General features: G+C 38.9%; 1 protein-coding gene across 13 annotated transcripts in view; it reads right to left on the bottom strand.

Moving 5' to 3' along the window:
- The window catches only part of MAP4K3 (mitogen-activated protein kinase kinase kinase kinase 3), a 192,214-nt gene that overhangs the window by 98,898 nt on the left and 79,272 nt on the right, over positions 1-14,044 (bottom strand). Inside the window, exon 1 of one of the 13 annotated variants that reach the window (XM_045979493.1) lies at positions 4,569-4,612. The exons of the other annotated variants lie outside the window; for them this stretch is intronic. Coding sequence (XP_045835449.1) covers positions 4,569-4,581 — 13 coding nt within the window. The 5' untranslated portion in view covers positions 4,582-4,612. Of the gene's footprint in view, positions 1-4,568; positions 4,613-14,044 lie in introns of those variants that run through there. 13 annotated transcript variants of the gene reach the window in all.

Below are 14,044 nucleotides of genomic sequence, written 5' to 3' on the forward strand. Positions count from 1 at the left end.
TATTTGTAATTCTACCTCTTTCTCCTACTTTTCTCCCTCTTCACTCTACTTCAGCCACATAGTCCTCCTTCCTTTTCCTTGAATACCATAAAGGAGCTCCTGTCTCTCAGCCTTTACACTTTCTATTTAGACTACTAAAGCACTCTTTTCCCCCCAGATGGCTTGCTTCCTCACTTCTGTCAGGGCTCTACCCAACTGCTGCCTTCACAGTGAGAATGTCTCTGATATCCCCATGTAAAATAGCAACCTGCAATCACAACTCCACAAATACCCTTACTGTTCTGTTTTTCTCTATAACACTTACCATACCCAACATACTGTATGTGTACTTATTCACTGTCTCCTAACACATAATAGAACAGTGAATATTAATGTGTCAGTGAATTATTCTGTAAGTACTAAGCAGCTGAAATCCACAAGAGAAAAAAAATAAGGTGGATAAATAGTAAAAATACAAAATTCTCATTATTTGTAGTATATATGATTATGTTCCTGGAAAGCAAGCAAACCAAAATCAATTGAAAAAAACAACCAAAAACAATTTTTTAAAATCCTTACATTAACAAATTAGAATATATCAAATTAAATTTTATATCCAAGGATAAGCTTTAAAATTTGTAGGCCATAAATAAAGTATTTTGGGAGTAAGAAGATAAGAAATGGAAAGACACTTCACTTTTTTTTTTAAAGAGAGAGACAGAGTGCACATGTGAAGGGGGTGGGAAGAGGGAGAGAATCTCAAGTGCAGGACTCAATCTCATGACCTTGAGATCATGATCTGAGCTGAAATCAAGAGTTAGACGCTTAACCAACTGAACCACCTCCGCACGCAGACACTTCATTTTTTTTTAAATGTTTTATTTATTTATTTGATAGAGAGAGATGTCACAAGTAGGCAGAGAGGCAGGCAGAAAGAGAGAGGAGGAAGCAGGCTCCCTGCTGAGCAGAGAGCCCAATGCGGGGCTCGATCCCAGGACCCTGAGATCATGACCTGAACCGAAGGCAGAGGCTTTAACCTACTGAGCTACCCATGCACCCTGACACTTCACTTTTGAATAGAAGAATTTACTACGATAAAGATTGCAAATGTCATAAATTAATCCCTGACTTAATGTAATACCAATCAAAATACCAATTGAATCTTTTTCTGCACACTTAAAAATTAAAGTTATAGTCATCAAAAAAAAAAAAACACCAAAAAAAAAAAACAAAACAAAACCAAAAAACCATGGGAGTGTTTCCCCTGCTCCCTCTGCCTACTTGTGATCTCTGTCTGTCACAAAAAATAAAATCTTTTAAAAAAGGGGGGTGGCGCCTGGGTGGCTCAGTGGGTTAAGGCCTCTGCCTTCAGCTCAGGTCATGATCTCAGGGTCCTGGGATCAAGCCATGCATCAGGCTCTCTGCTCAGCAGGGAGCCTGCTTCCCCCACCCCCATCTCTGCCTGCATCTCTGCCTACTTGTGATCCCTCTATGTCAAATAAATAAAATCTTTTTTTAAAAAATAAATAAACATGGGCAAACCATGTTGTAATTGGCATTACTTTAAAATAAGTAGCTCTCTCGGGGCGCCTGGGTGGCTCAGTGGATTAAAGCCTCTGCCTTCGGCTCAGGTCATGATCCCAGGGTCCTGGGATCAAGCCCCGCATTGGGCTCTCTGCTCCGCGGGGAGCCTGCTTCCTCCTCTCTCTCTCTGCTTGCCTCTCTGCCTATTTGTGATATCTGTCAAATAAATAAATAACATCTTTAAAAAAAAAAAAAGTAGCTCTCATTTAAGAATTGATATACCCAGAAGAATACATCTTTTTTGATTCTTTATCTACCCTGGATCACATTAAATGTCCTCTGTCACAGAGATAAGGAAAAGAAATAAAAAGCATCCAAACTAGAAATGAGTAAGTAAAATTATCTGTTTGCAGTTGACATGATCTTATAAGTAAATAAAAACCCTAACGATTCCATAAGACAACTGTATGCACTAACAAATGAATTCAGGGGGCGCCTGGGTGGCTCAGTGGGTTAAGCCTCTGCCTTTGGCTCAGGTCTTGATCTCAGGGTCCTGGGATCAAGCCCCACATAGGGTTCTCTGCTCGGCAGGGAGTATGCTTCCCTCTCTCTCTGCCTGCCTACTGTGATCTCTCCCTCTGTCAAATAAATAAATAAAATCTTTTTTAAAAATTGTTAAAAAAATGAATTCGGTAAAGTTGCAGGATATAAAAACAACATACAAAAATTAGTTGTGTTTACATACCTGAGCAATAAATAATCCAAGAAGGAAATTCTGCAAAAATCTCAATTATAATCTCATTAAAAAGAATAAACTACTTAGAAATAAACTTAACCAAGGAAGTGAAAGACTTGTACACTAATACCAACTAAATATTACTGAAAGAAATTTAAAAAGACATAAATAAATAGAAAGATATCCATATTCATAGACTGGAAGGCTTTATATTGTTAGTGTCCTTACCACCCAAGGTGATCTACAGATTCAGTGCAATCATAATAGAAACCCCAGGGGCATTTTTGCAGAAATAGAAAAACAACACTAAAAGTCCTATCAAACAACCACAAAGGATCCTGAATATCCAAAACAATCTTGAGAAAAAAGAACCAAGCTGGAGACTTCATATTGCTTAAAAAATACTATAAAGTTACAGTACTTACAACAGAATGGTACAAGCATAAACACAAACACACAGACCAATGGAACAGAATGGAGAGCCCAGAAATAAATCCACACATATATGGTCAACTGATTTTGAACAAGGGCAGCAAGACTTAGAATAGTATCTCCAATAAATGGTGCTGAAAAACTGGATATCCACATGCTGAAAAAGGAAACTGGACCCTCATCTTACACCATACAGAAAAATCAACTCAAAATGGATTAAGGACTTAAACTCAAAACCTGAAAATTTAAAACTTCTAAAAGAAAACACAGAGGGAAAACTTCCTAACATTGGTCTTGGCAATGATTTCTTGGATATGATAAACAAAGAACAAGTAACAAAGGCAAAAATAGACAAGTGGGACTACTTCAAACTAAAACATCAACAGTGAAAAGGCAAGCATGGGAGAAGATATTTGTAAACTTTGTATCTGATAAGGGGTTAATATCCACAATATATAAGAAAACTCCTACTTCTCAAAAGCAAACATCTCAAAACAGAACACTCTGATTAAAAAATGGGCAAAGAGGGGCACCTGGGTGGCTCAGTCAGTTAAGCGTCTGCCTTCAGCTCATGTCTTGATCCCAGGGACCTGGGATTGAGCCCCCACATCAGGCTCTCTGCTTAGCAGGGTCCCTACTTCTCCCTCTGCCTGCCACTCCTCCTACTTGTGTTCTCATTGTCTCTGTCCAATAAATAAATAAAATCTTTACAAAAGGGGTGTGTGGGTGGCTCAGTGGATTAAGCCTCTGCCTTTGGCTCAGGTCATGGTCTCAGGGTCCTGAGATCGAGCCCCGCATCTCGTTCTCTGCTCAGCAGGGAGCCTGCTTCTTCCTCTCTCTGCCTGCCTCTCTGCCCACTTGTGATCTTTCTGTCAAATAAAGGAATAAAATCTTTTAAAAAAAACTTTTAAAAAATGGGCAAAGGAATTGAATAGACATTTCTCCAAAGAATACATACAAATAGCCCACAGACACATGAAAAATGTTCAACATCACTAATCATCAGGTAAATGCATATCAAAACCAAAATGTAGTATCAACTTACACCTGTTAGAATAGCAAAAGAAGGAAGGAAGGAAGAAAGAAAGGAAGGAAAGAAGGAGGGAGGGAGGGAAAAAATGAAAAAATATTGTTGGTGAAAATGTAGAGAAATTTGAATACTTGTAAACTGCTGCTAGGAATGTAAAATGATAAAGCTGCTATGGGAAATAGAATAGAGGTTCTTCAAAAAAAAAAAAAAATAGAGCTATCGTATTATCTGGCAATACAACTTCTGGATATGTGCCCAAAGGATTTGAAATCAGGATCTCACAGAGGTATGTGAACTCCCGTGTTCACTTCAGCATTATTCACAATAGCCAAGAGGTAGAAACAACCTAAAAGTCCACTGATGAACAAACAGATAAAGAAAATGTGGGGATATATACAGTGGAATATTGTTCAACTATTAAAGAGAAGAAAATCACATCATGCAACAACATGGATGCCCCTTGAGGACGTTATGCTAAGTGAAATAAGCCAGTCACAGGACGAATACAGCAAGAAGCCACTTATGTGAGGTATGGGAAGTAGTCTACAATCACAGAAACAAAAAGCAGAATGGTGGCTGCCAGGAGCTGAGATAGCAATGAAGAGTTATTGTTCAACAGGTATAGAGTTTTAATCATACTATATGAAAAAGTTCTAGACCCGCCACACAACATTGTGTTTATAGTTAACAATACTGTACTGTACACTTAAAAATTTGTTAAGAAGGGGAAATCTGCATTTTTTACTACACACATACATGCATGTGCACACACAATGTCCTATGGCCAGAGAGAAAAATTTAAACTTAGACTGTGGGAAACGAATGAGATTCCCCATGCCCATCTTATGGGTACTTCATTCACAAAACCTCCTGCTTCCATTCTACTTTATTTTATTATTATTTTTTAAGATTTTATTTATTTATTTGACAGAGAGAGAGCACAAGAAGGCAGAGAGGCAGGCAGAGAGAGAGAGAGAAGCAGGCTCCCCGCTGAGCAGAGAGCCCGATGTGGGACTCGATCCCAAGACCCTGAGATCATGACCTAAGCCGAAGGCAGCGGCTTAACCCACTGAGCCACCCAGGCACCCTCCATTCTTTAAACACAAAAAATGTCCATCTGTGCTATATGTAAAAGTATTTCATAGCTAATTATAATTTATTTTTGTTATCTGGTACCTTTCCAAATACACAATTTATAAAACTGCATTTCATATTATAGAAACAATAAATGGAATTAACAGTATGTCAGTAATCCATGGCTCATTTCCCAGAGCTGTTATTCTTTTAAAAAAGCTTTCAACTACTGTCTCAAACTACCAGAGTACCAAGAAGTACCGAAATCCAATTACTATCTTAAACTACCAGAGGACCATGAAATCCAATAGCTGATTTTAAAAAGATAAGAAATTGACTTTAAGCATTTATAATATAGCACTGTAAAATAGTTTTTTGTAAAACCACAGAACTAGTAACCAATTTTTAGTTTTGGAAGGAAAACTCAAATCACAATTAGTACCACACAGAAATATAAAGTAAGTATTTAATAGTCCTATGGTCTTCTAGATATTCCAATATAAATGAAAAAAAAATTATAAAGCAGTATTAGTATTCTGACTCTTTAAATATGTCATCAAATGAAAATACCTAATCTAATGAAAATAAATACAGTCTGTCTATTTGTCTGGCCATCTTTTCCTAAGTGTTCATGATTAATAATGTTTAAGGTAAGTATTACTTACATTTGCATAAATTGCTACAAATCAATTTTGACCTTGGGTTCAGCAGGATCAAAAAGAAATTTCCTTGCTCCAACTAAACAGTAAGAGATCAAAAATATCCTGATTGGCATACTAAAAGAGTTTCCAACAGATTATTAGGTTTAGTTTTTGGTTTAAAGAAAACAGGACTTCCACTCTTTAAAAAAACAAAATACAACAAACTCCTACAACACAGTGTTTTTCAATCTTGTTTTCCTCATGGCCTCTCCCAATGAAATTTTAATGCCACATGTGTTGGGTATGTATCTGTGCTACATATAGAAAAAGAGTAAGATTTTTTTTTTCACACCCAAAGAACCAAATTCTACCCACTTTTCATTTTAAACAAATATTCCCCAATAGGAACAGACAGTCTCCAGACAATGAGGTGAGAGTGGCTTAACCGGAAATTCCTGACTAACCTGCTAGGTCTCTTTTTCTCTTACCTGGACCCAGCTCTTCTTTGAGAGCCTGGTTTACCAATGTAGCTCTGATGGAAGATTCAAAATAAAGCAGGCACCCATAACTCAGAAGTGAATTCTCAGTACCAGTCCTCTGGGTTATATCCCTCCTAGTTTATAAAAATTACAGCAGCATACCTAGAGTTTCTTTATGTAAAGTAGGTCTGTAGTAGGCTCGAAAAACCTTCTAGAGTAAGAACAGAAAACGGAAACATGAATCATGGTATAGTTTTTAAACCAAGTGAAGAATATAATGGGCAATAATTTCTCTACCTTTATCATGCTTACTAATAATAAGAACCACAATCCTATTGTTAGGGATAGTTGTAAAACATCCAGATGCTTTAAGATCTCTGACAGTCTGTTTTTCTCTCACAAGGCTTGATTTAAAAATACAAATTTTCTAGTGGCTCCTGGTCCTGAGGCTATGTAGGCATAAATCACAGCTGAATAAAACTTAAGAAAAGAGCATTCCCTAAAAACAAAATGGTACAGCAAAACTATTCTCCCCATAACCTCAATTTAGGTGTACACCGTTCCTCTCCCTTTCCCCTGGTAAGCTACCTGTCATGTTTCAGTCCTATTCTTCCACCCTAAAATCTCATGTGCTCAGCCCTGCCTTCCATGCCACTCAACTGTGGATGCATAATAGGTCTTACCCCCAGGGTCTCTCTTCTCAATCTGTACACTGACCGTGCTACCAACCTGTTTAAAACAAACAAACAAACAAATCCCCCAGTCCACAGGTTAAAGTCTGAATCTTTGGGCTACTACGTACAGTTCTCCATAAACTATCATCAATCTGCTTTTCACATCTTATTTCCCACTATACCCGGACAGAGCATATCACTCTAGTCTTATTTCCCAAACAGGTCTAGTAGGCTAACACCACCTTTGCTTTCGCACCATCCTCATATGAAATACCCTCCATTCTCCTATAGGTAGCAAAGTCCCAGCCAGCCTTGGAGGCTCAGCTGAACTGTTCCTTTCTTAATTATACCAGTGAAATGAACCTCGCCACCTCTATGGAACCCACTAAATGAATCAAGATATATGAGCTACTCTGTTCTACTAATGTCCTCTCACAGAGCATCTTGTTAGATACTCTGAGATACTCCCTATCTAGAGCATTTCACAGAGCAAAGAGTCAAAGCCAGCTATTCATTGACCTGGGAACTAATTAGATTTTTCTAGTCACAGCTACCCCCATTCCTTCCTGCCAACAGAATTCATAAATAGACACTCCTGGCTCAGAGTGGATCCCTGTAGTCTGGCTGCTACATAAACACTCCAGTTAATTTTCACGTAGTGTAACAAGCTCCTTGAAGGCAGGAAGGATCCCTGTCTATCTTCTATTCTAACTAAATTGAGTACTAAATAAATATTCATGCAGTTAAACCCACTGAACAGACACTCAGGACTGGAAATGAGGAAGAAATGGCAGATATATTAAATAAAAAGTCCTCTGCTGTTTTTTTTATTTTTGAGCATTATTACCCTTCAACGTGTAAATACCTAAACTGTCCAGTATAGTCAGCCTCAAGCCCACAACATGCCTTGAATATATTAAAGAGCGGCTAAACACTCCATGATTAATCTCTGAGAAGTAACTATCCTAAATGATGTAACAATCACTCTCCATGATGGCAACAAACAGTGCGGCTCAGAGTAAACAACTGGTGGTAAGGGACTTCTACAGCGCTCGAGGGAGACAGGAAAAGGAGCCGGATCAGTAATTCCCCTGGTGTCTTCCACTCTATGATGAAAATAAAAGGGAGAAAGCACCTCTCCTACCTCTTAGGAAAGAAAAAAACTAATGACAAAAGGAGACAGGAAAATATGGACACTGGGGAGGGTATGTGCTATGGTGAGTGCTGTGAAGTGTGTACGCCTGACGATTCACAGACCTGCACCCCTGGGGCAAATAATACATTTTATGTTAACAAAAAAATTAGGAAAAAAAAGGAGACAGGAAAAAAAATTGTAAGATGTAACTTCATAGAGCTGTGAAAAACTAGTGGAGTGAGGGTCTTCCCAGTGCCGTTCACACTTTCAAAATTTTGTTCTACCATTTAATGTTGCTCTCATGGAAACAAAACAGAAATCCTACTCTTCTTATACGAATTTCCCTGCTCATCAATCTCTATACTTTCCATTGTGTTGGAAAAGAAATGAGTTTCCCCATTTGGAAGAAATTAGTTTTTCCCGAGTTCCTACCTAATTAATCAGTGTTATCTGCATTTACATTGTACTTTAAAAAGGAGCACATTCTACTTTTAACTAGCAAGCAATAGCACAAACGAATCATTAGAAGTGTAATTAAATCCCATTTTTTTAGTGTGGAAAAACTAAACAATGGGCCAAGAATCAGAGGAATCAGATCCACAAATACGACGTGTGAGTTTGGGCACATTACAAACGTGGTGCCTCCTTCCACACAGTAGGAAATGAGAGCCAGGCTTAAGAGACTATCAAATAGTACTTCTCAATCACCACATCTTTTCTCTGAGAAAAGTTTTCAAAGTTGTGAAACATCTGACAACCAATGAGAAAGAAAATCTAAAAAGATCCTTATGGCTCTAAAATTGACTTTAAAACACACACAAAGGAAAAAAAAAAGACACTCAAGAGACCCACAATGCAGGTAGTTGTTCTACTACCAAGCTCTGCCGAGCTCTGATCCTGATTCATTTTTAGTTTTCTTTTATAAAATAAGTCTCTGACAGTTGGCAGAATGGTAGCCCAACTGGCTTAAGGACCACAGGAATAAATCTCTAGTCTGATATTCAGATTTACTGATGCACTGCAATGAAGAAAACTGCACACCAGAGGAATCTTGAACCATCTCACAAAACAAAGTAAAAGATAACAGTTATTTTAAGACTTGGGGAGGAACGGAGTATTGGTGAAATTCACATGCAGTAGTGCTGTGAACAGGCTCAGAGCAAAGCAGAGCTATACGTAAACGGGTCCCTACTTCAGGACTGGACTGCAAAGTGAACTCAACATCCTCTTTCCTTAGCAAGTACCAAGTTAAGATACATGCTGGTGTTGCATCCAGATACCCCTTATCTGAAGCTGTGCATCTCGGCTGTAAAACGATTGCTTCTCTATGTCAAAAAGACTTAAGATTCTCCAGACAAGAGTGCAATGTTTTACTCTTGCTGATATAATTACACACAGCCATGTTTCTGCTGGTCCACAATCTTCAAGAATAAAGTCTCTCAAGATATAAGCAAGCCTTGTCACTCATAGACAGGGTTTGTTACAACACTTTCCAACAGCACCATTCTTGGGAGAAATATTGTTTTAGGCTTTATCTGTGTCTGTTACTCCAGCCTGATAAATAGGCAGGCAAATTTTACTTTCTTCATTAATTACCTGAGATTCCCATCTCCATTTTATGTGAGTGTGAAGAACAACTTGCTAATTAAACTGTCTACTTGATGTTTTTAGAAAGAGGAGTTTATTTGCTGGTTTATCTTTTGGTTTATTATGCATTAATTTCTCCACAGAAGATGTTCAATTCAGGCAGATATACAGGTTTTGAAGAAGCACTTATATCTTACCCAGTGAAGTGCATGTACTCATTTAACATGCACAGAAATCACTTAGCTTGTTAAGTGGAGGCTCCACCACGTAAGGTTTTCATTTACCAGCTCTAGGTTAAGTAAACATGGAAACTGAACTTGAGAGCAGTTTCCATACCGCTGTCAACTCCTGAGAGCAGGGGAAAAGCAGGCTCTAGAGCTTTACCGCCAAGGTGCAAATTCAAGATCTACACTACTAGGGCAAGCTATTTAAACGTTCAGTGCTTCTATTTCCTTATCTATTAAAAAAGGAACACAATATAATGATTAAATGAGTCAACAAACAGCACTTCATTCAGAGCCTGACACAAAGTTGGAATCATTAGCTATATATTAGCAAAAAAAACAAAGAGTCCTGGTTTAAACCAATGCATCTCTAAGAAATCTCTAAGGTATCCTCTGTCAAGTCTCTATATATTCCTCATTATTTTGATTTATCCAATAAATATTTACTGAGCGTTTACTAGGTGTCAGGCAATTTATCAAGCACTGAGAATCTCATGGTAAAGAAAATAAGTTTGCCCTTACAGTCTTGTGAAGACTTCACAACCAACACATTCTTACCAATAATTATTTCAATTGTTTTCTACTAAAAACATATCCTTGTTGCTGAGGAAAAGATGTCATCTCCTCAAAGAACTGTTGTTATTAGATAGTGAGTTTCTTTAGGACAAGGATCACATCTTGTTGCTGATAACTCCAGTGCCTAACTATCAAGGTCTTAACAACAGAAGAGTCAACAAATACTTTTGTAGCGTTTCCCTAATTCTTGGTTCTACAGTTCATTTTTTTTTCCAAATCGAATTTTACCACTGATAAATACATTTAATGTGTATTTCTCCCTCGTCCCTGTGTATTTCACACACAGCAAAAAAGCTATTAGAAATCACCAGCAGATCTTACAATGAGGGTGACCAACATTCTCTGTCCAGGACTGAAAAGACTTCTGGAACATGGCATTTTCAGTACTAAAAGTAGACAAAATCCCATGCAGAATGAGAAAAACTGGTCATCAACTCAGAGCTGATGGTTTTGGAAAAGTACAGCAAATACAACTACATGTTAAAGATAAAATAAAAAACAAAGGCTAACCAAAATTTCACAGTTTCTCAAGTTCCGACTCTAAAAACTAAACAAGAACATCCTGTATTGTAGGTACCTGCCCAACAGCAACTATTCCTACTGAGATCCATCCTGAGTGTCTCTGCTTGGTCCCCTTCCTCCCGCTTCACTCCAGGTTGTTGGTTATGGAGTTTAGGCTACCTTAACCTCCAGAGCTTTCCAAAGGACAGCATTGTTAATTACTTTTCTTCCCTACTCTTCTGTATTTTTGCTCCCAACTCATACCATGCTCTTTTCACAGATAGTTTATCATTAGCAACTCCATAAGGAGACTTCTTTCTCAATTCCAAACATCATACCCTTTTCCTATTCCTGCATTTTTTTCAACCCTTTCCTAGTTACCACCTTTTCTCCATCTTTTTGCAAAGTGAAAAAATCGGCTATCCCAGCAGTCCTCTAGTATAATTAGTTACATACCTATAATTGATAAGAGTCCAGGTCTCTATTTTTAGCTGCTTCTAAGTATTAATATAGCAATAAGCATTACTTTCCAGTATTAACACTGCAATGGATATTGTTTTTTAGCAGCTTTATTGAGACATAATTCACCCAAATGAAGTGTACAATTCATTGGATTGTACAACCATCACTGCAATCTTAGAAATTTTTCAAATCTCATTAGCAGTCACTCCCCACTCATTCCTCCCATCATTCTTCCCTCACTCCTCCCTCAACCCTAGGAAACCATTAATCTACTTTCTCTCCATACAAATTTGCCTCTGATGGACATTTCATTTAAATAGAATTAGACCATTTGTGGTCCTTTGTGACTAATTTATTTTGCATGAACTTTTCAACATTCATCCATACTGTACATATATCAATACTTCATTCTCTTTTTTTGGTAAATAATATTCCACTATGGATATATATTTTACTTACCCATTCACAGTTGATGGATATTTAGTTTTTCCTACTTTTTGGCCATTAGGAATAATACTGCTCTGAATATTCATGTACAGGTTTCTGTGTAAATGCAGATTTTCACTTATCTTCTATACATGCCTAGAAGTGGAAAAGCTAAATCATATGCAACTCACTAACACTTTGGAGAGTTACCAAACTATTTTCCAAAGTGGCTGCACCATTCTACCTTACCACCAGCAATGTGTGAGGGTTTCAATCACTTCATGATCCTATCAACACTTGTTATTGTTTTCTTTTATTACAGCCATCCTAATGTAGGATGTAATCATCCTACATTACATCCTCATGTAATAAAGCCATCTTTATTACACTTCATCCTCATGAAGTGGTATCTCAATGTTGCTCTTTCCTAATAAGTGCTGCTGCTGAGCATCTTTTGAGCATGTACCTACTGGCCATCTGCATTCCTTCTTGAGGAAGTGTCTGTTCAAATCCTCTGTCTTTCAATTGGATTGCCTCTTTTGCGGGGGGGGGGGGTGTCTCTTTTTTTAATCGAGTTGAAAGAGTTCTTATATTCTAGATAGAGTCCCTTATCAGAAATATAATTTACGAACGTTTTCTCTCATTCTGTACACGATCTTTTCACTACTATCAGTCATTTTCCAGGACAAAAGTTCTTAATTTTGATATAATCTAACTTACCTGTTTTTTTTTTTTTGTCATACTTTTGGTGTCATAGCTAAGAAAGCACTGCCTAACCCAAGATTGTTAACATTTATTCCTATGTTTTCATTTAAAAGTTTTATACTTTTAGCTTTACATTTAGATCTATGATCCATTTTGCATTAATCTCTGTGTATGGTGTGAGGCAGGAGTCCAACTTCATCTTCAGCATCACTTACTTAAAAAAAAAAACCAAACACATTCTTTTTCCCATTGACTTGTCTTGGAGACATTCTTAAAAATCATGATCATAAATGCAAGGATTAAATTCTGAATGCTCGATTCTATTCCACTGATCTACAGGTCTATCCTTATGTCAGTTAAGACCACACTGCCTTGAGGCGCCTGGGTGGCTCACTCATTAAGCGTCTGCCTTCGGCTCAGGTCATGATCCCATGGCCCTGGGATGGAGCCCCATGTCAGGCTCCCTGCTCAGCAGGAGTCTGCTTCTTCCTCTGCCTGCTGCTCCCCCTATTTGTGGTCTCTCTCTCTGACAAATGAATAAATAAAAAAAAAAAAAAAAAAGAAAAGAAAAAAAAAAGACCGCACTGTCTTGATTACTGCAGCTTTGTAATACTTCTAAAATGGAGCATTATAAGTAAGCCCTTCAACTTTGTTCTTTTTCTCTTTTCAGCAATTCTGGGTCTCTTCCATTTCTATATGAATTTTAGGGTCAGCCTGTCAACTTCTGCTTAAAAAAAAAACAAGTTGGGATTTTGATAGAAATTGTGTTGAATCTATGTATCAATTTTAGGAGTACCGCCATCTTAAGAATACTAAGTCTTCTATCTATAACTCTGGAATGTCTTTCCATTTAGATCTCCTTTACCAGTGTTTTATAGTTTTCAGTGAACAAATCTTGTGTTTTTCTTGTTGGATTTTAAGTATTTTATTTTTTAAAGATTTTATTTACTTATCTGACAGACAAAGATCACGAGTAGGCAGAGAGGCAGGCAGAGAGAGAGGGGAAGCAGGCTCCCCGCTGAGCAGAAAGCCGGGGCGCAGGGGCGCAGGGGCGCAGGGGCGCAGGGGCGCAGGGGCGCAGGGGCGCAGGGGCGCAGGGGCGCAGGGGCGCAGGGGCGCAGGGGCGCAGGGGCGCAGGGGCGCAGGGGCGCAGGGGCGCAGGGGCGCAGGGGCGCAGGGGCGCAGGGGCGCAGGGGCGCAGGGGCGCAGGGGCGCAGGGGCGCAGGGGCGCAGGGGCGCAGGGGCGCAGGGGCGCAGGGGCGCAGGGGCGCAGGGGCGCAGGGGCGCAGGGGCGCAGGGGCGCAGGGGCGCAGGGGCGCAGGGGCGCAGGGGCGCAGGGGCGCAGGGGCGCAGGGGCGCAGGGGCGCAGGGGCGCAGGGGCGCAGGGGCGCAGGGGCGCAGGGGCGCAGGGCTCGATGCCAGGACCCTGGAATCATGACCTGAGCCGAAGGCAGAGGCTTTAATCCACTGAACCACCCAGGCACCCAAATTTTAAGTATTTTAATCTTAGTTTTTAGGCATGTAATCTTAATTTGATGCTATTGTAATTAGAATTACAATTTCATGTTCAGAATGTCATTGTGTATAGAAATAAAACTGATTTTTGTATATTGATCTTTTCTCATGTAACCCTACTGAATCTGTTACCAGTTTTAGTAATACTTCAGGGGATTCCTTAGGAGTTTCTAGATACAAGATTGTATCACTTGCAAATACAGATAATTTTACATTTTCCTTTCAATCTCAATGCCTCTTATTTCTTTTTCTTGCCTAACTGTCCTAGGAAGATACACACTGATGAAAAGATATGGTGAAAATATACTTCCTTGTCTCATCCCTGATATTGGAGGAAAGCCATC

This window comes from Meles meles, chromosome 15, assembly GCF_922984935.1.
Source record: "Meles meles chromosome 15, mMelMel3.1 paternal haplotype, whole genome shotgun sequence".
NCBI lineage: Eukaryota > Metazoa > Chordata > Mammalia > Carnivora > Mustelidae > Meles > Meles meles.